General features: G+C 38.6%; 1 protein-coding gene across 1 annotated transcript in view; it reads left to right on the top strand.

Annotated features, from left to right (window-relative positions):
* The window catches only part of dnah5 (dynein, axonemal, heavy chain 5), a 215,682-nt gene extending 194,437 nt beyond the window's left edge, over positions 1–21,245 (top strand). The window contains exons 69-79 of the mRNA XM_059507404.1: positions 757–878; positions 1,976–2,125; positions 2,787–3,032; positions 3,159–3,378; positions 3,712–3,917; positions 4,206–4,409; positions 6,175–6,390; positions 7,141–7,353; positions 16,828–16,980; positions 18,138–18,369; positions 20,318–21,245. Coding sequence (XP_059363387.1) covers positions 757–878; positions 1,976–2,125; positions 2,787–3,032; positions 3,159–3,378; positions 3,712–3,917; positions 4,206–4,409; positions 6,175–6,390; positions 7,141–7,353; positions 16,828–16,980; positions 18,138–18,369; positions 20,318–20,469 — 2,114 coding nt within the window. The 3' untranslated portion in view covers positions 20,470–21,245. The remainder of the gene's footprint in view (positions 1–756; positions 879–1,975; positions 2,126–2,786; positions 3,033–3,158; positions 3,379–3,711; positions 3,918–4,205; positions 4,410–6,174; positions 6,391–7,140; positions 7,354–16,827; positions 16,981–18,137; positions 18,370–20,317) is intronic.
* Positions 21,246–27,497: the final 6,252 nt, after the last annotated feature.

Below are 27,497 nucleotides of genomic sequence, written 5' to 3'. Positions count from 1 at the left end.
ATATTTCTTTGTCTTTGTCTTTATCTTTCGATGCCGTTTGACCATTCTCAGTCCTCGCATGGGCCCATGGGAAAAAGTAAATGAACATCAAGCCAAGTCTGCTCACAAACTTATACTCATTATATAGTTGCATTGCAAGGGGTTGTGCTTTAGTTTATCCAATGATATATGGATTACATATGTGTTAAGTATTAGCCAAAACAACAAGTTACATGTGATCAGGAATTACTGGAAATATAAGGAATAATACTGGCACTGAGCCTTTCAACTTTATGCAAAGGTCAAACTAAACTCAACAACCTGGGCTTAAAAGGTCCCCCCACCAATCTTCACCGATTCACCTTTAGGTATCATCTGCGCATGCGGGTATACATTTGGGTAAAGAGACATAAGCACTGAGCAGAGAGAGAGAAAACACAGATGGGAGGAGGGATAAAAATATAGACCAAAGAGAGGGAGGGCAGGAGATAAAGAAAAGACAAAATACGTCATATGTAGGAAAAACAGGAAACACACTTCATATATAAAAGAAAAACAGGAAACATCTGTGGAAGGAGCGAGTAAGAAGGGAGGAGGGATTGCAACCTCAAAGTAATATCTGACAGAGATCATGAAATAATCTAACAATTATTATTATTGTTATTATATTGTAATTCTGAACAGTCATCAACATTCAATAAGAGTTTCAACAAACAAACAAATTAATAAATAATCATAATATGAACAAGGCAGGTCTGTTTTCTTGATGTTGCCCAGGAGGTGCTTCGCTAGACCTGAAGGCCTGTCCACCCAAAGCTGCAAAGTGGATCCTGGACATAACATGGCTAAACCTGGTGGAGCTGAGCAAGCTGTGGCAATTCTCTGACATTCTAGATAAGGTGTGCAGTCAGATACTTATACAAACATGGTCTCTAAAAAGGATCAGACACATCCACACATGTAACACACACAGAATGTCTGTCGCTTTGAGCTCCCCTTCCTCATTAAATATCTTGCTGCTCCAAATTTGCAGTTAACATGTCCATATTTGATTAATCTTGTCAACACACACAGGCACAAATACATTAACAGCAACTCACACTGATGGCTGATTGGGAGGCCATGACTGCCCGGGGGAAATTCATGCTCAATGCAGCGTGAAATGAGCTCACTTTGGAAAACTCAAAATCAATTAATTGTGGCTGAAAGAAATAAGATTAAAAGCCTTTTGTTTAATTAACCATTTTTGAACACAGCAACTACAGAAATACTGTTAATCCAAACACAAGATTGCATTATACAATTTATGTCATGACATACAATACCAGTAATCCATACTATCCAAGTCTCATTAGGTTCCTTCTTTGTCTTTGAGTAAGTTTTGGATAGACAAAACATTTAGAATATTTGTATTTAATGTATTTTATGTTTATTGGATTGTTGAAAGTTCAAACCATTTCATTGTAGATGCTATATAATATATTAAAGGGATAGCACCCAAAATTGAAAACTCATGACATCATTTACTCACCCTCATGTTGTCCCAAACATGACTTTCTGTCTTCTATAGGACATTAAAGAATATATTTTGAGAAATTATTCATAAAAATAAGTGCTTTTTGTCCAAACAATGGATGTCAATGGTAACTAAAACTGAGTGGTTACCAACATATTTAAAATATCTATATCTGCAGAAAGTCATACAGAAGTCAAAGATAGCAGAATATTGCATTGTTGGTTCAACTATCCCTTTAAACCTAATATTGGGTCAGTAAATAATATGAGGTCATATTTTTTGGCTCTTTTATAACAAAAAAACATAAAAGTATAAATTACAAAATAATCAGAAATGCTGTTTAAATTTTGATTATTAGTTTTTAAAGTTGAATAGCACCCCACAGAACATGATGACTTCTCAAAACGATTTCATGTAATCTGTCCAAATAAGTACCAGAAACATTCAAATTTGTGTACATGTGTGCATGTGTATTTACAGATTGTGCGTCATGAGAAACAGTGGAAGAGCTGGTTTGATCGAGAAGCACCAGAGGAAGAACCAATCCCAAATGCATATGACCAAGCTTTGGACTGTTTCAGACGACTGCTCCTTATTCGATCCTGGTGTCCAGATAGAACCATTGCTCAGGTATGAATGAAATCATAATGAAGCCAGTGGAACAACATTTTTATGACTGTTAAGCACTGTTCACTATGTTCTTGTTACTGTTTTATATATATATATATATATATATATATATATATATATATATATATATAATTTCAATCAGATGACAGCAAAACTTTAAATGAATTGAGTTGGATAATATTGTCTTCAGTAGAGCTGCCTTTTAACTAGTTTCATAATTGAACTCTGCAACAATGGCAGTGCTACTAAACTGAACCTAATCAACTTCGAACTAAATTTAGCTGAATGATGACTCTATTGTTTTTCTTAGTCTTTTTTTTAGATGAATGCTATTTGTAATTTATGAACTTTGTAAGATCAACACTGCCATTGAACTGAAATAAATCAACACTGAACTGACTTGTCTTGAGTAATGATACTGAGCTGTTTTTTCATAATTAATGAACTTCACAAATGAATCAACATTGCACTAACTTAAGCTGATTAATCTTTTGTAGAGCTGCTTTACAGCTAAAATTGAAGTTTCTTTATAATGGCTGAAATTTGCCATTTCTGGAAAGCTGCTTTGAAAAAATCTGCATTGTATATAGCACCATTTAATACATGTGATGACTTTTAATGGCTTCAGGCTAATTACTGTTTTCCAATGTGTAATTGATAGGCACGAAAGTACATCATGCTCTCAATGGGGGAGAGATATGCTGAGGGAGTGATTCTGGACCTGGAGAAGACCTGGGAGGAGTCGGACCCTCGCACTCCTCTCATTTGCTTCCTGTCCATGGGATCAGACCCAACAGACTCGATCATAGCCCTGGGTAAACGACAGAGAATTGAAACTCGTTACGTCTCAATGGGACAAGGGCAGGAAGTTCATGCACGCAAACTTCTACAGCACTCCATGGCTAATGTATGTACATGCTCAAACATTTTTGATGTTGAAAGTACTTCTTTAACAGTAATAAGTCATTCATAGGCTAATTCCCTGAAAACGTGCTTTGTTTTGTTTTTTATGTATTTATTTATTTTCTGTTAGGGAGGCTGGGCTTTACTTCAAAACTGTCATTTGGGTCTGCATTTTATGGATGAACTCATGGATACAATCACAGAGACGGACAGTGTTCATGACACCTTCAGACTGTGGATGACCACTGAGGTCCACAGACACTTTCCTATCACTCTCCTGCAGATGTCAATCAAATTTACAAATGAGCCTCCTCAGGGACTGAAAGCTGGAATTAAGAGGACTTATGCAGGTGAGCCTGGCATCTTTGGATATTTAGTCTTTCTTCCACTGTCAGTTTTCCAAGACTCTGTGTCAAGCTCAGGCTATCTTCAGAGTTTTTTTTTGTTTGTTTGTGCTTTGCCTGTTTGAGATGAAAGATTCAACCATCACTTGAGGCTATTGATGTATTAGAAACATTAATAGAGCTATCAAAATCTGGGCTGGATGATTATTTATAGAGAAGCATCTTAATTCAAAGAAAATCAAGTTAACGATCAGCCAGTTTCATGAATAAAGGTTTGTGTGGAATGCGTTAATAATAACGAAAGTCTTGAAATTGGTAGTGCCTAATAATATCTTCCAGGTATCAGTCAGGATCTTCTGGATGTGAGTAACATGGTCCAATGGAGGCCCATGTTGTACGGTGTGGCATTCCTCCATTCCACTGTCCAAGAGAGGCGAAAATATGGACCTTTAGGTTGGAACATTCCATATGAGTTCAACCAGGCAGACTTCAATGCAACAATACAGTTTGTCCAGAATCACCTGGATGATATAGACATCAAGAAGGTGAGAGTTGCATTATGGAGCAGCTATGTTGCTGGCTTTACAATTATAGAATAAAAATTAAATCCAATTCCAAAAAAATTTTGTTCAATCTGTACTGAGATTTAAAGATATTCTATAATTATACAACTATAATATTGTCACATGAACACAAAGCAACTCAGTAATTGGAAGTAATAATGCATTATGTGGATTCTTGTCAAATGTCTTTTCTTTGATGTTGCCAAAATAGACTTAGCACTTGGCATTTTAATTTTATTAAGTATTATAATTTAATATGTATTTTTACAGGGTGTGTCCTGGAACACTGTACGATACATGATCGGCGAGATCCAGTATGGTGGTAGGGTGACTGATGACTATGACAAGCGTCTCTTGAACACGTTTGCAAAGGTGTGGTTCAATGAGAACATGTTCAGCCCTGATTTCAACTTTTACAAAGGCTACAGTATTCCCAGATGCAATAATGTGGACCAGTATCTCCAATATGTGCAGGTAAGATAAAAGGTTCCAATGAAACTGCACAGTTGGTCCCTTTAGATTCAGTATTGTTAGTTATACAGGTTTTGTCACTAATTGGAGATGAGAGATTGAGGTGAGACAATGTGTTGGCAGATAGACAGTGGTGGTGTATTACAACACTGTGGGCTGTTGGCTGGAAGAAGTGGCACCAGTAAACATTTACAGTAAAATCAGCCAATACAAGATTCAAGATATACTGAGCACAAGTGTAAAAAACAACAACAAAAAAACAATACTCATAATAAAACAATAAAGAAATTAAAAATAAACTGCTCAAAGAAAAAAACTAATTCCCTCTACATTCTCTAGACATAAATTAGGCAAGAGCTTTGCATAATGCAAAGTACCTTGCCATAGAAGTGTATAAGCTGTATTGCATTTAGATATACAATAATAAACTGTAAATCTAAATGTGTTTTTTACAAAGGTATTCATTTAAAAAAAGAAGTCTGACAAATATATATATATATTCCAGTATAAAAAAGGCCCATCTTTTGTCAACTGTAATGTACCATAATCTGTATGCATAAACCATAAAGCTGATTCATCAGCACTTATATATATATGTATATATTATATAATAGTACTATCATAATAGTTATTCAGGTGCCAAGATGAACATAACCAGACTCAGCCCACTGGCCTAATTATATTTGTACATTGAAAGCAGTGAGTCATGTAAGGCAGTGGCATCCTTGTGAGATAAATAGCACAGCTGCCGGTAGAGTATGCCTGATCTTTATTCTGTATGAGCTGATTTTGATACCTGATTTGATTTTTAGACCCAAATCACAGCACAGGATGATTCTCTCAGACTCAATGTCAAACACAGTTCCAGGACACAGTCTGTGCACTCACTCATACATGCCACAGCATTGTTCAGTGTGTAGCACACAATGTTATTATCACCATTAGTGAATGAAACCACATACAAAAGCTCCTTGAGAAACATGCAAGACATTTTGCTTAAATAAAGAAAAAGGGGTATGCTAGCTTTCATTCAGCTGTGCATCTCTCTAATCACATTTGTTGAGTGGAAATTATGATGAATGAATGTATAATGCGAGATGACTTGTATAGCTGGTACACAACACTGTTTGCATGTATTAATCAACTAATAAACAACTTGAATCATGATTGCTTTTCAAAAATGATGAGAGATGTGGGAAAACATGCATCGTTTATCAAAACTGATACAAGATGCTTTAGATTTCATTGGACTCAAAAAATAGTAATAATAATTAATAATAATAATCATGCAGGCATAGTTAAATTATTTGCATCTTTTAATTTTATATTATTTTAAAGTATGAACATGGTTTAAAATGTGGAAAATTCAGTTTGATATAAACTGGATTTACTGATGATAAATTCATATTCTGGTTATTGTGTACCTCACGTCCATTTAGCACATTTTCTTTATTAGTACTATTAAAAAAATTGCATTCAAAAATCTGTGAGGGGTTTGCAAAGTGATGACAAAAGATGCATGAATGGGGGAATTTGCTGCTGCAGCAGACAGACAGTAGATTGAATGGGAGATTACAGGGATTCGTGCAGTTTTTTATTATGTTTTTAGATCCTGATAGATAGATAGATAGATAGATAGATAGATAGATAGATAGATAGATAGATAGATAGATAGATAGATAGATAGATAGATAGATAGATAGATAGATAGATAGATAGATAGATAGATAGATAGATAGATTGAACTTGATCTCTTTCTCTCCTGCAGGGTCTCCCCACATATGACACCCCTGAGGTGTTCGGTCTCCACCCAAATGCAGATATCACCTACCAAAGCAAACTCGCCAAGGATGTACTAGACAATATCCTGAGCATCCAACCAAAGGACAGCTCCAGTGGAGGCGGAGAGACCAGGGAGGCAATCGTGGGTCGGCTAGCAGATGACATGCTGGAGAAACTGCCTCCAGATTTTGTACCATCTGAGGTAAAGCTTCAGACGGGGCAAAAATGATGCAGCAAAATTTTGTATGGTTGATGAAGAGCTCAGAGCCCAATGGTAGCAAATGGCCTTTGCTGTCTGGAGCTCGAGTCCTGAGGAGACATTCTCAGGGTTGACGGACGGTGCTGAGGTCACAGACTGCCTGCACTAATGCATTTGTCTTTTTTTGGGGCTCACAAATGTTCTCACACCAAATTGCAGGTTCTAATTAGAGTCAATAGAGTGAGTTGCTACATGTAAATAAAAAATTTAACCTGACAGTAAATTGAATTCTGAAGTGTTTGTGTACATTTTCTATTGGTCATGGCAGCAGAACAACATATAATATATGGAGATGAGTTTTACAACTTCAGACAGACTGTATTAACAAGCACTTTTGATATTTAAAAGAGCCGAGATCATGGTGGTGAATCATAAACTATAACAATAATAAACTCTGCTAGATTAGAGTAGTCTGCTACATCCTCAAAAACCTAGCACTCAGAGGACACAAACTGGGGAACTGCACCCATGCAAATTGCATCAGATTCATTGCATATTAATCTGCTGGTGGAGACAATAATAAATATTAGTATATTTGTTATTGTCTCCACCAGCAGATTAATAATAAATAATAGCTTCATTGAACTGGATGCTAAAATAATGCAAATATCTTAAACAATGCTATGCAATGCAATGCTGTCTTAGTAGAATTTACATCCTTTGTTATTCATTCAGATTTCATCATTTATCCAGGTCAGAGAGAGATTGATGAGCATGGGTCCCCTTCAGCCTATGAACATTTTCCTGCGGCAGGAGATTGATCGCATGCAGAGAGTGATTGTTCTGGTCAGAAACACGCTGAGTGACCTTAAGCTGGCCATTGATGGAACCATCATTATGAGTGAGAACCTGCGAGATGCACTGGACTGCATGTATGATGCCCGAATACCTGCACGCTGGAAAAAGGTTACAGATTGTTTGTTTCCTTTGTGATAATGTGTAATGTGTTGGACACACAATGTACACAACAAAAACATGAGCGCTTCACTTGTTTCTGCTTGCACATTTCATTTAATTTCTAACGCATTCTCATCCCAAGGCGTCATATACTGACACTCTTGACATTTCGTCAACATCCTACGCATATGGCACCCTCTAGCGTCAATATGAGACACAGATTATGGGTTAAGGTTAGGGTTAGGGTTAGACCGCTAGGAGGCGCCTTCTGGCCCATTTTTATCTGCTTCTAATATTGACGCTAGAGGGTGCCATGTGCGTAGGATGTTGACGAAATGTCAAAAGGGTCAGTATATGACGCCTTGGGATGAGAACAGTCTGTAATTTCATATGAATATACACACACACATACACACATATATATCTGTAACTGTCTAGCAGGTCCATTTTACTATTTTTAAATAGCATATTTAAATAAATCTAAATGGAAATTGGATATAATAATAAATAGGATGTAATAATAATAATTATATATTTGAGTGAGTGACGTACTGCCAAGTATGGTGACCCATACTCAGAATTTGTGCTCTGCATTTAACTATCCAAAGTGCACACACACAGCAGTGAACACACTCAAACCTTGAACACACACCCAGAGCAGTGGGCAGCCATTTATGCTTCGGCGCCCGGGGAGCAGTTGGGGGTTCAGTGCCCCCGAAGTCATGGTTTTGCCAGCCCAAGATTCGAACCCACAACCCTAGGGTTAGGAGTCAAACTCTCTAACCACTAGGCCATGACTTCCCCACAATATATATATACATACAGTACAGACCAAAAGTTTGGACACACCTTCTCATTCAAATAGTTTTCTTTATTTTCATTACTATGAAAATTGTAAATTCACACTGAAGGCATCAAAACTATGAATTAACACATGTGGAATTATATATGGAATTATATACATAGCAAAAAAGTGTGAAACAACTGAAAATATGTCATATTCTAGGTTCTTCAAAGTAGCCACCTTTCGCTTTGATTACTGCTTTGCACACTCTTGGCATTCTCTTGATGAGCTTCAAGAGGTAGTCACCTGAAATGGTCTTCCAACAGTCTTGAAGGAGTTCCCCGAGAGATGCTTAGCACTTGTTGGCCCTTTTGCCTTCTGTCTGCGGTCCAGCTCACCCCTAAACCATCTCGATTGGGTTCAGGTCCGGTGACTGTGGAGGCCAGGTCATCTGGCGCGGCACCCCATCACTCTCCTTCTTGGTCAAATAGCCCTTGATGCCTTCAGTGTGACTCTACAATTTTCATAGTCATGAAAATAAAGAAAACTCTTTGAAGGAGAAGGTGTGTCCAAACTTTTGGTCTGTACTATATATATATATATATATATTGTGGGGAAGTCACATATATATCCTGTTTATTATTAGATTTTTTTTAAATATGCTATTTAAAATTTTTTGCTATTTCCAAACGTGAAACTTGTATATTATATTCATTCATTACACACAGACTGATATATTTCAGATGTTTATTTCTTTTAATTTTGATGATTAAAACTGACTACTAAGGAAAATCCCAAATTCAGTATCTCAGAAAATTAGATTATTAATTAAGACCAATACAAAAAAAGGATTTTTAGAAATCTTGGCCAACTAAAATGTATGATCATGAAAAGTATGAGCATGTACAGCACTCAATACTTAGTTGGGGCTCCTTTTGCCTGAATTACGGCAGCAATGCGGCGTGGCATTGAGTCGATCAGTCTGTGGGAATGCTCAGGTGTTATGAGAGCTCAGGTTGCTCTGATAGTGGCCTTCAGCTCTTCTGCATTCTTGGGTCTGGCATATTGCATCAGGTACTGGTAGCTTTGCCACTGTGTCAAGTCAAGTCACCTTTATTTATATAGCGCTTTAAACAAAATACATTGCGTCAAAGCAACTGAACAACATTCATTAGGAAAACAGTGTGTCAATAATGCAAAATGATAGTGTCTGTGCATTTATTTGCAATCAAGTCAACGATATCGCTGTAGATGAAGTGACCCCAACTAAGCAAGCCTGAGGCGACAGAGGCAAGGAACCGAAACTCCATCGGTGACAGAATGGAGAAAAAAACCTTGGGAGAGACCAGGCTCAGTTGGGGGGCCAGTTCTCCTCTGCTGCAGCCTGGAATTGAACTACTGGTTTCGTCTGGTCAAAGTCAGATTGTGCAGAAGAATCATCTGTTTCCTGTGGTCTTGTCCTGGTGGTCCTCTGAGACAAGGTCTTTACAGGGCATCTGTATCTGGGGCTCTAGTTGTCCTGGTCTCCGTTGTCTTTCAGGGCAATAGAGGTCCTTTCTAGGTGCTGATCCACCATCTGGTCTGGATACATACTGGATCCGGGTGACTGCAGTGACCCTCTTATCTGGATACAGACTGGATCTGGTGGCTACGGTGACCTCGGAATAAGAGAGAAACAGACAAATATTAGCGTAGATGCCATTCTTCTAATGATGTAGCAAGTACATAGGGTGTTATGGGAAGTGTTTCCGGTTCCGGTTTACCTAATTAATGCAGCCTAAAAATCCTTTAACGGATTTGGATATTAAAAGCATATTAGTATGTTATGTGTAAGCCAGGTTAAAGAGATGGGTCTTTAATCTAGATTTAAACTGCAAGAGTGTGTCTGCCTCCCGAACAATGTTAGGTAGGTTATTCCAGAGTTTAGGCGCCAAATAGGAATAGGTTCTGCCGCCCGCAGTTGATTTTGATATTCAAGGTATTATCAAATTGCCTGAGTTTTGAGAACGTAGCGGACGTAGAGGATTATAATGTAGAATGAGCTCATTCAAATACTGAGGTGCTAAACCATTCATATTTTAAAATCTATACGATGTTTGATAGGGAGCCAGTGCAGTGTTGACAGGACCGGGCTAATATAGTCATACTTCCTGGTTCTAGTAAGAACTATTGCTGCTGCATTTTGGACTAGCTGTAGTTTGTTTACTAAGCGTGCAGAACAACCACCCAATAAAGCATTACAATAATCTAACCTTGAGGTCATAAATGCATGGATTAACATTTCTGCATTTGACATTGAGAGCATAGGCCGTAATTTAGATATATTTTTGAGATGGAAAAATGCAGTTTTACAAATGCTAGAAACGTGGCTTTCTAAGGAAAGATTGCGATCAAATAGCACACCTAGGTTCCTAACTGATGACGAAGAATTGACAAAGCAACCATCAAGTCTTAGACAGTGTTCTAAGTTATTACAAGCGGAGTTTTTAGGTCCTATAATTTAGCAGTAAGAAATTACTCGTCATCCAGTTCTTCATATCGACTATGCATTCCATTAGTTTTTCAAATTTGTGTGTTTCACCGGGCCGCGAAGAAATATAGAGCTGAGGATCATCAGCATAACAGTGAAAGCTAACACCATGTTTCCTGATGATATCTCCCAAGGGTAACATATAAAGCATGAAGAGTAGCGGCCCTAGTACTGAGCCTTGAGGTACTCCATACTGCACTTGTGATCGATATGATCAGGGCTCCAAACAAAAAAAATCAAGTAAGAGCCATTGGCTCCTATAAGAAATAACTTGGGTGCCAAATGATTTTTTTAGGTGCCACAGAATAAACATGTTTTATGCTTTTTATTTAAATTATTTATTTTACATTTTAACTTTTTAATCATACTGACGTGTTTATGTCTCATCTTTTCTTGACTTTATCAGCATTTTAATCCATCTTGTAGATGACCTGGGAATGAAGGTTCACTCACTTTTCCAACTTGAAATATACAGTCATGCGTTGTTTATTACACAAAATCTGTACCAATATCATGGACCATAAGCATCACTTGGCCCCTGAGTATAGTTTGGGGTCCTATGAGAGTTTTGTCATACTCTCTTAAAAATAAAGTTGCTTCATGATACCATAGAAGAACCATTTTTTCCTGTCTAAATGGTTTCATAAAGAACCTTTAACATTTGAAGACAATAACAGATTATGAAAAGGTCAGAAAGAGATTGTTCTTCAAAGAGCCTTTGACTGAATGTTTTTTTGTGGAACCAAGATTGTTCTGTGAAGAACCTTTTAAGCTCCTTTATTTTTAAGAGTGCATGTCTTTCACATTTTCAGTCTGTTTTTCTTAATTAGTAAAATTAAATTTTATAGGAGGAGTTGAATCATGTAGACAACAGGTTAAGTAAAAATATTAAAATTCAATAGCTCATAAATATAGCAAAATGCTCTTCTTTATAGTTATTTTTCTAGCTGACTGATGAGCTTATGGACACCGAAAGGTTACTGAGGTTAATATTACGTTGCAATGTTTACAAGCTTTACACGTTTTCCGCAGTTTGAAAGTGTTGTACTGTAGAATCTCTTATAAAATAGCCTACCGTTTGATGTTAATTCATGTTCATTATGTACTCTAGTAGTAAAGAGCAAGGTATGATAGGTTCACATGCTGCTTGAACTGAGGCATTACTCGCGATCGCGCCTGCCGCATTAGGGGCCGTTCACATGTCTCGTCTTTTGCGCGCTCAAGTTCGTTATTTCAAATGTAGGCGCAGTATGCGTGCGTGCTCATAATGGAAGCGACGCGCTTGTTTTTTCCAGGCGCATTCCACCACATCGAGTTAAAAACATCTCAACTTTTCAGAATCCCGCAAGCGCACCGCGGGTCATGTGACAAGAACCAACCAATCAGCTTCATCCTTTCCAGTACCAACGTTGAAAGCTCAGCCAAGATGAAGGAACAGCTGATCATAGCTGTATATGGATAGCCATTGTTAAATAAATTTAGTAACAGAGCTACTGCAAGCGATTTTTAGTGCTGCAAATCCATTTATCCTTTGCTGAAATTTACGCGTCTTCATGGAGAGAGCAGGTCATGGTTGCTTAGCAACGGCAGATGCCTCAGGAGTGCAAGAGCCTGAAGGCTTTTGGGAAAAAAAACAGAAAGCGGCGCGCCTAGCGTTTTCCACGCGTTTTTAGGCACGATATGTGAACGGCCCCTTAAAGAGCACCAAAACTGTATTTTTTGTTTGAATTTTGTTATGAATTTGGAATCATTTTAAAGCTGATACTTTGTAAATTAAAAAGTAACAAAGCACAAAGCTTTTTGCGATTACTGGACGGCAAGTGCACTTCAAATAATGAAGTTCATGCATTAACAGAACACAGCATGGACTGAGATCTTGTTAAGAAGAAGCCTTATGATTATAAACGAGAACTGTTAACGATATTGGCAATATCCACACAGATGACAGCTTTACCTGTTGTAGTTTGTTCAAGTTATGAACGAAATAGACGCTGTTTTTCTGCACTTTCTCTTCAAGTCTCCATCATTTCTCTCTCTCGCGCGTTTATCAGGTGTGTGTCAGCGCTGCTGCACGGCAGATGAGGACTGTTTAAAACTCTTTTTCCCACTAAAACTTTGATGCCCATTCTCTCAATGCGCAAACATAACAAAAGATGTGAATGCAAAACAATCTGGAAAAAAGGCATTACTTGCAATTTTTTAAGAGATAACATGTAAATACATAGGCCTAGTCGCCAGTGGCGACCTAAGCAAAAACTTCACTCGCATTTTAATATTTATGGTCACAAATGCGACCGTTTTAGTCGCAGTTTGGAGCCCTGATGATACATCTTCATTCACTGCTACGAACTGATGGCGGTCATATAAGTACGATTTAAACCATGCTAATGCACTTCCACTGATGCCAAAAAAGTGTTCAAGTCTATGCAAAAGAATGTTGTGGTCAATTGTGTCAAACGCAGCACTAAGATCCAATAAAACTAATAGAGAGATACACCCACGATCAGATGATAAGAGCAGATCATTTGTAACTCTAAGAAGAGCAGTCTCAGTACTATGATACGGTCTAAATCCTGACTGGAAATCCTCACATATACCATTTTTCTCTAAGAAGGAATACAATTGTGAGGATACCACCTTTTCTAGTATCTTGGACAGAAAAGGAAGATTCGAGATTGGTCTATAATTAACTAGTTCTTTGGGGTCAAGTTGTGGTTTTTTGATGAGAGGCGTAATAACAGCCAGTTTGAAGGTTTTGGGGACATATCCTAATGACAATGAGGGATTAATAATAGTCAGAAGAGGATCTATGAATTCTGGAAGCATCTCTTTTAGGAGCTTAGATGATATAGGGTCTAACATACATGTTGTTGGTTTAGATGATTTAACAAGTTTATACAATTCTTCCTCCAATTCTTATAGTAGAGAATGAGTGGAACTGTTCCTCAGGGGGTCTATAGTGCACTGTCTGACGTGATACTGTAGCTGACGGCTGAATGGTTGCAATTTTATCTCTAATAGTATCGATTTTAGAAGTAAAGTAGTTCATAAAGTCATTACTGCTGTAGTGTTGGGAAATGTCAACACTTGTTGAGGCTTTATTTTTCGTTAATTTAGACACTGTATTGAATAAATACCTGGGGTTATGTTTGTTTTCTTCTAAAAGAAAGGTAATCAGATCTAGCAGTTTTTAATGCTTTTCTGTAGGATAGGTTACTTTCCCGCCAAGCAATACGAAATACCTCTAGTTTGGTTTTCCTCCAGCTGCGCTCCATTTTTCTGGCTGCTCTCTTTAGGGTGCGAGTATGCTCATTATACCATGGTGTCAAACTGTTTTCCTTAACCTTCCTTAAGCGTAAAGGAGCAACTTTATTTAGAATGCTAAAAAAAAAAAGAGTCCATAGTTTCTGTTACATCATCAAGTTGTTCTGAGGTTTTGGATATGCTAAGGAATTTGGATTCATCAGGAAGATAACTTAAAAAGCAGTCTTTTGTGGTAGAAGTGATGGTTCTTCCATACTTGTAACAAGAAGTAGAATTTACAATTTTGGCTATATGAAGTTTGCACAGAACTAAATAATGATCTGAGATATCATCACTTGGCCTAATAATTTCAACACTATCAACATCAATTCCATGTGACAATATTAAATCTTGAGTATGATTTCGACAATGAGTAGGTCCTGAAACGTGTTGTCTAACACCAATAGAGTTCAGAATGTCTATAAATGCTGATCCCAATGCATCTTTTTCATTATCAACATGGATATTAAAATCACCAACTATTAAAACTTTATCTGCAGCCAGAACTAACTCGGATGTAAAATCACCAAACTCTTTAATAAAGTCTATATGGTGCCCTGGTGGCCTGTATAAAGTAGCCAGTACAAACATAACGGGATTTATCATTAACATTTGTTTCTCTGGATAATGTTATATGAAGCACCATTACTTCAAACGAGTTATACTTGAAGCCTGCCCTCTGAGAAATCCTGAAAACGTTGTTATAAATTGAAGCAACACCTCCAACTTTGCCTTTTAGACGCGGCTCATGTTTATAACAGTAATCTTGGGGGGTGGACTCATTTAAAATAATGTAATCATCAGGTTTTAGCCAGGTTTCTGTCAAACAGAGTACATCTATATAGTAATCTGTGCAGGTGCCAAGTCTTGTTGGAAAATGTAATCTGCATCTCCATAAAGTTGGTCAGCAGCAGGAAGCATGAAGTGCTCTAAAATTTCCTGGTATACGGCTGTCTTGACCTTGGACCTCAGAAAACACAGTGGACCAACACCAGCAGATGACATGGCACTGACTGTGGAAACTTTACACTGGATCTCCCTCAATGTGGATTGTGTGCCTCTCCTCTCTTCCTCTAGAATCTGGCACCCTGATATCCAAAGAAATGCAAAATTCACTTACATCAAAGAAAGTCCTTTTTGTCTTTAGATGCTTCTGAGGCTGTCTGTTGTTCAAGAGTGGCTTGGCACAAGGAATGCGAACAGCTGCCTGAAACCCATGTCTTGCATACGTCTGTGCGTAGTGGTTCTTGAAACACTGACTCAAGCTGCAGTCCACTCTTTGTGAAAATCCCCACATTTTTGAATGGGTTTTGTTTCACAATCCTCTCCAGGGTACTGTTATCCCTATTGCTTGTACAGTTTTTTCTACCACATCTTTTCCTTCCCTTCGCCTCTCTATTAATGTGCTTGGACACAGAGCTCTGTGAACAGCCAGCCTCTTTTGTAATGACCTATTGTGTCCTGCCCTCTTTGTGCAAGGTGTCAGTGGTCATCTTTTGGACAACTGTCAAGTCAGCAGTCTTCCCCATGATTGTGTAGCCTACAAAACTAAACTGAGAGACCATTTAAAGGCTTTGCAGGTGTTGAGTTAATTAGCTGATTAGAGTGTGGCACCAGGTATCAATATTGGATTTTCAGAGATACTGAATTTGGGATTTTCCTTAGTTGTCAGTTATAATCATCAAAATTAAAAGAAATTAACATTTGAAATATATCAGTCTGTTTGAATGAATCAATATAATATTAAAGTTTCACTTTTTGAATGGAATTAATGAAATAAATCAACTTTTTGATGATATTCTAATTATATGGCCAGCACCTGTACATATCCAGTAAAGCCAATTTTAACAAAAAAAAAATTCACTGTGTCTTTAATAGATCCTGACAGAAGTTTTTCTTTAATGCCAAAAGAGGGTTTGTGCTGGCACAAGCTGTTAGCAAATCAGTCCGTAACTCCTCTTTTTTGTATGATGTATGTCATTTTAAAAATTGAATTCAAAGATTTAAAGGGTTAGTTCATCGAAAAATCATAATTATGTTATTAAAAACTCACCCTCATGTCGTTCCAAACCCGTGAGACCTCCGTCCCTTTCAGTCCCTCCATTGTGTGTATTGTATACTTTCCATGTCCAGAAAGGTAAGAAAAACATCATCAAAGTAGTCCATGTGACATCACAGGGTCACTTACCCTCTGATGTCGCATGGACTACTTTGATGATGTTTTTCTCACCTTTCTGGGCATGGACAGTATACCGTACACACAGTTTCAATGGAGGGACTGAGAGCTCTTGGACTAAATCTAAAATATCTTAAACAGTGTTCCAAAGATAAACGGAGGTCTCACGGGTTTGGAACGACATGAGGGTGAGTTATTAATAACATAATTATGATTTTTCGATGAACTAACCCTTCTAAGTTATACACTTAAAATTTTGCCCTCGTTCATTGCTCCTTAATGGCATGCTTATAATTTATGGAATATGTATAAGTGCAAAAGCAATTGGAGAGTTTCTGAGAAGGGCAAAAATTTTGTGAAATAAAGACTTATTTTTCGACCTGTTACACACACACAGAGCTGTTTTATATCATTTGTATGGTGGTCATTAGTCGTTTTTATGCTTTGATAGCCCAGAGCAAAATGAAAACCCTGTGTTCTGTGTATCTGCTTGTGCCGGTTGTTCAACCATGTGGATATTCCTTCAGCATCTCTATGAGATCTGGATTTGCTAAGTATTACTGTATCCTTTCTTTGTACATGTTAACTGTGGTTCAACTTAGGTGACTTTCTGTGTGTGTGTGTGTGTGTGTGTGTGTGTGTGTGTGTGTGTGTGTGTGTGTGTGTGTGTGTGTGTGTGTGTGTATGCAGGCCTCCTGGGCTTCCACCACGCTGGGGTTTTGGTTCACAGAGTTTCTGGAGCGGAACCGGCAGTTCCACTCTTGGGTTTTTGAGGGACGACCCAACTGCTTTTGGATGACAGGCTTCTTCAACCCACAAGGGTTCCTGACAGCTATGAGACAGGTGGGTAACTTACACTTGTACTCATTCCCTTCCTGATGTCTTGAGCTAATATATATATATTAGCATAAAACATATATATATATATATATATATATATATATATATATATATATATATAGTATTATTTGTAGGGTTTTTTTTTTTCAAGTAAAATACGTTTTTAGAATAATTCTATAAACATTACCTTATTGTACACTTGTGTTTTTGCTGTGAAACCTTTTATGATAAATGTTAGAATAACTTTTTATATTTCAAGATGAACACTTAGGTTTACTTGGATATCCATACTTTTGTTATTTTTTTATTTAATTCATTTTAAAATGTCAGCATCATATTCTGTATGATAAAATCAGGCTTATGAAGAACATTTATTTGTTTCTCAATCAACATTGCATTGCATTGCATTATATGTTTTGGTCCCACAATAAAACTACAGAGCTTTGGTCATAAAACTCAGCATTCAAATACCATCTTTAAGATATGTTATTTGGATATATGCATTTAATGTAGTCTGTTATACTGTTATAACATTTTTAATTATTTACTTTCTGGTTATAGAAATATCAGCAACTACACCAAATATGCTCAATTTGGGCCTCTGAATAAAAACTATTATTTCATATTCCAGGCTTTATAGAGTTAAAATTAATATTAATGCATCGTGTTTGGTTTTTATTGTTGTTGTACAGCAAATATGATACATCATGCCAAACGTCTGTGACGTGTACTTTTTTTGAGTGGCACTTTAGTCTCCATATGCATGATATCCCTAAAGGAATTGGTAATGGTGAGTTTAGAGGCCTTTTGGGCTGTAAGGAATCTTTCCAGCTTTTTTCATGCTTTGGGGGTAAACAGCTTGCATGAAACAGGATTATTTGAATTAAAATTAGGCACCTGTCCTGTTTTCTGTTCTCAGCTGTGTTTCTGTGCCAACACCTGCACCTTTGAGAATAAACTTAAAGAAAAAACCCAGATGCTTTATATACTTTTAAAACAACAATACATTTTGTGTGAATTATATTGAATTGCTAATTATATTATTTTATATTCCTATTCAGTTAGGATATGATTGATAGATGGGTGTGAGATTTTTCACTCATCTTGAGTGATTCAATATTAAGTTACAAGCATTACATGTTAATCATTTAACTTGACAGGAGATCACTCGTGCTAACAATGGGTGGGCGTTGGACCGTATGGTTCTGTGTAATGAAGTAACAAAATGGATGAAGGATGACATCACACAGCCTCCTGCAGAGGGGGTGTATGTTTACGGTCTCTACCTGGAAGGGGCAGGCTGGGACCGCAGAAACTGCAGGCTCATTGATTCCAAACCCAAAGTACTGTTTGAGATGATGCCTGTGGTCAGGATGTACGCAGAGAACAATGGTAATTTTTTTCCTTTGACTTTTGCTGATTTTTTACACATGAACTAAAATAATGATTTCAATATGCCATACAGAGTATATTTAATTTATTTTTAGGTAATGTAACAGTCTCTACTAATAGTGGCAACCCTGGTAAATATGAACAGAAGTAAGAACAGAAGAGAATATTTAAAAAAATAAATAAATTTCTCTTAGTTTCATTACAAAAACATAGCTTTTGAATTACAGTAAATTATTGCAAATAAATAAATAAATAAATAAAGAGAGCTTTTTACACTGTGCTTAACCTTATCATTCTAAACCTGCTTTTAACCCCAGGTAAAGGTACATTTCACACATTAAAGGTACATTTCACACATTAGTGGGATTATCACTGCTTTTTATCCAGGATTATGAAACCCTGCTTTTGCTTTTGCAGTGTTAGCCCTGCAGTGTGGTGACGAATTTATACATTGCAAAATGATGAAGTAGTATGTTACAGCTAGATGCTTAGCAACGAACAACTAATTGTATGCCTCATATTCATATGCTTTTGACAGTCCCAGAAACACTGTGCTGTGCTTAAATTATGTTTAACATCATTACCAATCAAAACGCACGTTTATTTAAATGCAATGTGTGGGCTTGTTACACCGATCTCACAGTATTTCCTACATATTTTACTAGATTGCTTAATCGTTCGAATTACCACACCTAACCCCACCCCTAAACCTAACCATCACAGAAATCATGCTAAATTATGATTTATTGAGCATATACATTTTCGTGCATGTCCGTTCCCTGGGATCGAACCCATGATAGCATGATAACATATCAGGGTATAACACAATAATCTACCAACTGAGATACACGAAACGCAAACCAGATTGCAAATAAAAGAGTACAAAACATTAATATGAAAACAACCTTTTGCCGATAGGGGCGCAATTGTAGTATACGCTCTGATGGGTCGTATTTCAGGGATTTGGACAAACGACCTATACGAGCGCATTGGTTGGAGGACAGGTTGTAAAATCTTTAGTTTAATACTCCTCCTTTAATAATCCTCATATGAATGTCTGCATCTATCAATTTAGACAGTTTGCAAGAATGTTTAACGTCTGTGGTATGAAAATGATCGTTGATGCTGCTGGAGTGAATGAAACTTCCAGCTCTAATAAGCATTTCAGGACTTGTCTCTTCCACTTAATTTGACACTTTAGAAAGTTAATAAACTGGGTTGTTTTAGTTTAGGGTCAGTTAAGTGTATCATCTTATTTACAAAAGATTTGAAATAATTTTGGTTTATTTTTCTATTTTTATTTATAGCAATATCTGGCAACATATATATATATATATATATATATATATATATATATATATATATATATATATATATATATATTTGACCCTATATCTCTAGCACTTTCTAGTCTACTTTATTTATCTTTTTTTTTTATATATAAAAAATATTAACAAAAAACATTAGCTTTCTATTTTTTATATTCTACTTGTTTTTCTTTGTGTGTGTGTGTATGTATTTATATATAATGTTACATATATAGTAACTGAATGGTTGACGGGTGACAATAGTTGTGGAATACTTTTTATTTTATTGTATTTTATTTTATTGTATTTTATTTAATGGATTTTACTTTTATAACATTTTATATTTTATTAAATGCAACATTAAAAGCTAAACACCAAAGACATTTTACGTTTACTAAGTGTGCCAATATTTAGGCAATGTATGTTAATTTCCAGTGGGTTATTTTAGCCTAAATTAATGTGATTGGGGCTAATTTAATCTATACAGTGGATTAACATTTGCAAGTAAGAGTTTTGCCTTATACACATATTATGTTTTATTTTGTTTTTTTGTTTTTTTTTAAACTTTCCAGATAAAAAAAAGTATATATGTTTGTAAAACATGCAAAACCTCATTGCTAACTTACTGTATTTTTCCTAAGGTGTCAAAGATCCTCGCTTGTACTCATGTCCAATATATAAAAAGCCTGTTCGAACAGACCTGAACAACATCGCAGCTGTTGACCTGAGAACCAGTCACCCTCCAGAATACTGGATCCTGAGAGGAGTGGCTCTCCTGTGTGACGTAAAATAATAGTCTTTTAAAATAAATGTATACAAATGTAGATGTCTTTCTGATCTCTTTCTGTATTTTAACTGATGATTACCCTGAACACCTGAATAAATATGCATAGTGCTACAAACAGACCCTTAGAATCACAGCAAGAGTGTTGACTTCTAAACCTGTAAATCTATCATAAATATGATCATTGTACATCATCATATGGTTTTCTGAGTGCCTCTCAAGAGCATCTGCTGGTTCCCGTCTTTAAATGCATGAACATTTGGATTAAAAGACAAATGTAAGCCTGCTGATTAACAGCCCAGTTAAACATCCAGTCAAATGAAATATGAAAAATGGCAAGGCTATTGATTCCCCAAAATTAGCGTACAGAGCTTCTTACATGATGAAGATCATCTGACAAAAACAAATCTAAATCTCTTGAATTTTAAATAATACAATTTTGTCCATCCAGCAAACAATTTCTTTGTGAAGTGTGCTTTAATTTGAAGTGTCAGATACAGGGAATGACTGCTTCAGAGATTTACATTTGTGATACAGGCCCCAGGAAAATAGAATATTTTTTTTTTATGCTGGTTTTAATGTTTGTAAAGACAGTTTAAAATTTGATTTCTTGAAATCAATGGTTTTGTATCATTTTATCATTTAAATTTTGTAATTTCTCATTGAAATTGGATTTAATTAAATGATCTTGTGAGCATCTTGTGACTGTCCAGACTGAGCCATTGAGCCCTTTCTGTGTTGAGTTTGCATGTTCTTTGTTGTCATGGGTTTCCATGGGTTTCCCCCACAAGCAGGGCCGGCCCGCGGCATAGGCGGTATAGGCAAATGCTAAGGGCGCCAGAATGAGTGAACGAGTGAGGTGTTTTTTTTTTTTTTTTTTTTACATATTTTTTTTTATAATAGGCTACTATTTAAAAACCATTAATTCGAAATACTACCAAATAAAGCAAAAAAAAAAAAAAGTCCGGCTCTTCAATCTTCCCCCGCCCATCGAGTGCTTGAAGTGCGTCAGAAACAGAGCGCGCGCACGATCGGTTGTTGGTAATTTGTTGTGTAGCGTGCCCGACGCCGCATCCAATGTAGACAGCACTGCTTTCGTTAACACACAGCTCGTAGAAACGGGCCTGGCAGCTCGCGCCAGTTCTAGACACGGTGAAAGTTTCCTGATTGTGACGGAAGGCCCAATTTACATGACACATTATAATAGATACAGTGCCAAAAAGAAGAGAAGAGGATAAAGACAGAGGTAAATAGATGTAGTGAAAGAACAATTTATTGCATAGGAGTAAGATACTATAATTTCATGTCAGTTATTTTTACCTTAAACTTAATGTTAGCAGTTGTTCTGAGTCCTGAGTCCCCAGACTGTGATTTTGTACAATCATGTCAGTTTTAAGACGCATTTTTTATTATCACTTTTTTATTAATGTTTTACTCTACAGTTGTGCAGGAGGATACAGTACAGGCCAAAAGTTTGGAAACATTACTATTTTTAATATTTTTGAAAGAAGTTTCTTCTGCTCATCAAGCCTGCATTTATTTGATCAAAAATACAGAAAAAAATGTAATATTGTGATATATTATTACAATTTAAAATAATTTGTTTTCAATTTATTATACTTTAAATTATCATTTATTTCTGTGATGCAAAGCTGAATTTTCAGCATCATTACTACCATTCTTCAGTGTCACATGTGACATCCGGTCTATCACATAATCCTTTAGAAATCATTCTAATATGATGATTTATTATGAGTGTTGGAAACAGTTCTGCTGTAATGTGTGTGTGTATATATATATATATATATGCTAAATCATGAACACAATGACAGGGTGAAATGGGCTGTGATGCATGGGGCGCCAGGTAAAATCTTTGAGGGACTATCCAGAGGTTTTTCTTGCTTATGTTCTGAGTTCCCTGTGACCCTACTTATGATGAAAATGGATAAATATAGTGTCTAACTTCTTACTCACTTAAATTGTGCACAATTTAGAACCAGAGACACACAGCCACCATAACTTTATAAAGCCTTCTGTATCATATTAGATACACATATTTCTAAGGTCTCTAAATTTTCAACATGGTCAAACCTTGGCTAAAAAACATCCTGGTTCCCTTTCAGTCAGTCACATTCTACGTTACGTCAGAAAGAGACTGATGAATGGGGATTTCGCCCAAGAGCCCAATCACCTTCGAGTGATACAAAACGAGCCAATAGTACACAAATTACCTTGGTCTGCGGAATTTGCATTGCGAGCTCCGCCCCGCAGAGCGGGAATATAAGGAGCAGCGCAAGCAACTCGGATTAAAGCTTTCACTTCGGAGCCAAGCACATCGTTGCTGCTTCACCGGAGTGCTACAAGCAAGAGTCACCTGGTCTTGCTGCCCCCACTGTTGCCAAAGTATTCTGCCAGTTGTTTCATGAAGCCTTCCCAGTGGCCTTCCCTAGCTGTTCCTGTTTATTGTGTTCCTGTTGTGGTATCTTGTGCACTACACTACCTCTTGTATCAGTCTGTCTTGTCAATAAAACCTTGTTATCTCACTGCAATTGGGTCCTCCTTTCTAGATCCCTGACAGTTGGAGACATCAGCTCATCAGGAGATGGTAGCAGGACCACTCCTTCCCCCCGAAGGAGGCCCGGGGGAGAATCCTTTGTTCTCGTTTTCTTTCTGTTCTGCCCAAACCTTCACTAAAAGAGTTTCCTCTAACTCCGGGTCCCGAGAGACCACGAATGACAGTTGGTGACGTGCTTCCTCGCCTCTCTCGTTCCACTCTACCCTTGCCAGTTTCCATGCAAAGCTGTCTTGAGAACGCTTCGCCTTCTCATGCCCTCTTTGCTACTTGGAGTCAGACGAGTGCCCACACTCCGCCCCCGCTAAGGGACGCTATGCCTCCCATGCCTGGGCTGTCTGCTCAACCATGCTGCCCCACCGTGGGTACGCCTGTAGTCCCCTTGACCCTGCTGGTTCGGTTTCTGGGAGCCTGGCTAGAGCTTCCCAGGCATTCCCGCTGGCTCATCCGGACGCTCAGGCTTGGCTACGTGATTCAGTTCACCCAGGTTTCGGGGTGTCCTCACGACAATGGTGGGCAAAGATGCCCCTGTCATGCGCACGGAGGTCGCAACACTGTTGGCAAAAGGTGCGATAGAGCCTGTCCCTCCAGCCGACATGAAGTCCGGCTTTTACAGCCCTTACTTCATAGTACCCAAGAAGACAGGTGACTACGGCCAATCCTGGACTTGCGTGCCTTGAACCGAGCTCTGCACAGACTCCTGTTCAGGATGCTAACGCCCAAGCGCATTTTCTAATGCATTCGTCCGATGGATTGGTTTGCAGCGATCGACCTGAAGGACGCGTACTTTCATGTCTCCATTCTTCCTTGACACAGTTTCTCTCAGTTTGCTTTCAAGGGGCAGGCATTTCAGTACAAGGTTCTCCCATTCGGGTTGGCCCTGTCTCCCCGGGTCTTTACGAAGGTCGCAGAAGGAGCCCTGGCTCCTCTCAGGGAAAAAGGTGTCCGTATCCTCAACTACCTCGATGACTGGCTGATTCTAGCTCACTCTCTAGAGCAGTTGTGCGAGCACAGGGATCTGGTGCTCAGACACCTCACCCGACTGGGTCTTCTGGTCAACTGGGAAAAGAGCAAGCTCTCCCCTGTACAGAGGATCTCTTTTCTCGGTATGGAAATAGACTCAGGCAGTCATTCAGCACCGCTTCAGGGCCCTGCTGAAGGACAAGCACATTCTGGTCCGTACGGACAACACTGCGACCATAGTGTACATAAACCGGCAAGGTGGTCTACGCTCCCACCGCATGTCGCTACTTGCTCCCCATCTCCTCTTGTGGAGTCAGAAGCATCTAATGTCGCCCGTGCCATTCACATTCTGGGCAGGCTCAATCGTGCAGCCAACGAGCTCTTACGGCAGCAGTCTCGCCCCGGCGAATGAAGACTCAACTCCCAGTCGGTTCAGCTTAATTGGGAACACTTCGGAGACGCTCAGGTAGACCTGTTTGCCTCTCCAGAAAATTCCCACTGCCAGTTGTTTTACTCCCTGACAGAGGGCACTCTTGACATGGGACCTTCTTTCTCAGAGACGGGGCACCCTCTGGCATCCACGTCCCGATCTGTGGAACCTACATGTGTGGGTTCTGGAGGGTCACGGTACCTTGCCACCACAGGTGGTAGCTACCATCACTTCAGCTAGAGCTGTGTTCACCAGACATGCCTATGCTTTGAAGTGGAACCTCTTCGTCACTTGGTGTTCTTCACGGCGTAAGAACCCCTGAAAATGCCCGATCGGGTCACTGCTTTCCTTTCTTCAGGAGGGGTTGGAACGAAGGCTGTCTCCTTCCACCTTCAAGGTCTATGTGGCCGCCATTTCGGCTCACCATGACCCTGTTGAAGGTTAGTCTCTTGGTAGGCACTATCTGATCATCAGGTTCCTGAGAGAAGCAAGGAGACTCAATCTGCCTCGCCCTCAGCAAGTCCCCTCTCTGGACCTCGCAGTGGTTCTATCGGCACTGCAGAGGGCTCCCTTCGAACCCTTGCTCTCAGTAGAGCTGAAGTTGTTATCATTGAAAACTGCACTGACAGCTTTGGCTTCGGTTAAGAGGGTCGGGGACCTGCAGGAATCTTCAGTTGACGAAGCATGCCTGGAATTCGGGCCGGCCAACTCTCACGTTATCTTGAGACCCTGGCCTGGGTACTTGCCCAAAGTTCCCACCACTCCTTTTAGAGATCAGGTGGTAAAATTGCAAGCGATGCCCCTGGAGGAGGCAGACTCAGCCCTGGCACTGCTCTGTCCAGTACGTGCGCTCCACACCTATATAGACAGAACTCAGTGCCTCAGGACCTCAGACCAGCTCTTTGTTTGTTACAGAGGCCAGCAGAAGGGAAAGGCTGTCTCCAAACAGAGGTTATCCCACTGGATAGTGGATGCTATTGTCCTGGCTTATCAGGCTCAAGACCTGCCATGCCCCCTAGGGGTGAGAGCTCACTCAACTAGGAGTGTAGCCTCCTCCTGGGCACTGGGTGCATGGCGCCTCGCTAACAGACATCTGTAGATGCCCTTTGGGCCAGTAAGGACCTGCTCAGTGTCTATCCGCTTGCCGCGCCATTCCACTCCATGGACTGGATGCGTGCGCTATTCCCCTCAGGTGAGTTCCTCAGTTCAGAACCCTGGGTTCCTCCAGCACTTTTGATGTCCATCACTTGTGTGCATGCCCTATTTGTCAGCCCTGTGTGGGACTAGGTGCCTTCATGTGTTTTGATTCCCCCTTTGTTGGGCAATTCTACGTGTGTATTTCCACAGTGAGTCTCTTCGTAGCATGTGTCTTTCCCTTGACAAGCACCTTGCCAGCTCTGTCGTTCAAGGAGGGAACGGAGACATTACGTCCCCTTGCCACATCGCTGTTCCACTTGACGGCTGGGTCACTGGGCTCGGCTCCTCAGCGAAGACTTGAGTGCAAGTTGCTCGCGCTGCTCCTTATATATCCGCTCTGCGGGGCGGAGCTCACGAAGCAAATTCCACAGACCAAGGTACTCTGTGTACCATTGGCTCGTTTTGTAACCACTTGAAGGTGATTGGGCTCTTGGGCGAGATCCCATTCATCGTTTTCTTTCTGACGTCTCCATTCCCTCCTTCAGGGAACGAGGGTTACATACATAACCGAGACGTTACATATGTAACCTAGACATTACCATACGTAATCGAGACATTTTGACTTCATAGGATTTGGGGTATATTTGGCCACACCCATTTTCTAAAGGTGTTACAGCTTGCCAAAAAAGTTATATTATTAAAAGTTAAAAAAAAAATTATAATTATTAACCTAGAGCAGGAGTAGGCAAGTTCGGTTCTGGAGAGCCGCAGTCCTGCAGAGTTCAGCTCTAACCATGAAATAAATCCTCACCTGCCTGTAGCCTTAGTAGTCCCAAAGACCTATGTCTTATGAAGACCTAGGCTTGTTCAGGTGTGTTTGATTAGGGTTGAAGCTGAACTCTGCAGGACTGTGGCTCTCTAGGACCGAACTTGCCTACCTCTGACCTAGAGAGTCCAGAGAACTGTACTGCAGATTTAATTATTTTTTTGTTGTTGTTTTTTTTAGGTAAATTGTAAAACCTAGGAGTACAGTAGTTCGCAAAATTATTATAATTATTTAATAATGTCAAATATTTAAAGAATAATTTGATTGACGGCAGTGGTCCTAGAGGGAAAGTTGTTCAGAATGAGATTGATCGATGAGTGAATGTATGAACATTTTCTGCAATTTGAGGTAATTTACCATAGAAATACATTGTTAGAAATACATTTATAGTATTTCTATTACTATAAATTTCTATTACTATTACAGGTGGTACACCTGTGGTCCGATCTCCATCTAATTTAACATGCTTGCTTAAAATCATGTGTTCACCTAGTTTTGAGTTTTCATTTAGGCTTTCTAGGCTTTTGGGTATACAGGTGCTGGTCATATAATTAGAGTATCATCAAAAAGTTGATTTCACTGATTCCATTCAAAAAGTGAAACTTGTATATTATATTAATTCATTACACACAGACTGATATATTTCAAATGTTTATTTCTTTTTTATTTTGGTGATTATAACTGACAACTAAGGAAAATCCCAAATTCAGTAGCTCAGAAAATATTACTTAAGACCAATACAAAGAAAGTTTTTTTAGAAATCTTGGCCAAACGATAAGTATGAGCATGTACAGTCGTGGCCAAAAGTTTTGAGAATTACATAAATATTGGAAATTGGATAAGTTGCTGCTTAAATTTTTATAATAGCAATTTGCATATACTCCAGAATGTTATGAAGAGTGATCAGATGAATTGCATAGTCCTTCTTTGCCATGAAAATTAACTTAATCCCAAAAAAACCTTTCCACTGCATTTCATTGCTGTCATTAAAGGACCTGCTGAGATCATTTCAGTAATCGTCTTGTTAACTCAGGTGAGAATGTTGACGAGCACAAGGCTGGAGATCATTATGTCAGGCTGATTGGGTTAGAATGGCAGACTTGACATGT

This window comes from Carassius carassius, chromosome 24 (genome assembly GCF_963082965.1).
Source record: "Carassius carassius chromosome 24, fCarCar2.1, whole genome shotgun sequence".
Lineage (NCBI taxonomy): Eukaryota > Metazoa > Chordata > Actinopteri > Cypriniformes > Cyprinidae > Carassius > Carassius carassius.
The sequence above is the reverse complement of the archived record's forward strand: the minus strand, read 5'-3'. Positions and strand labels throughout refer to the sequence as shown.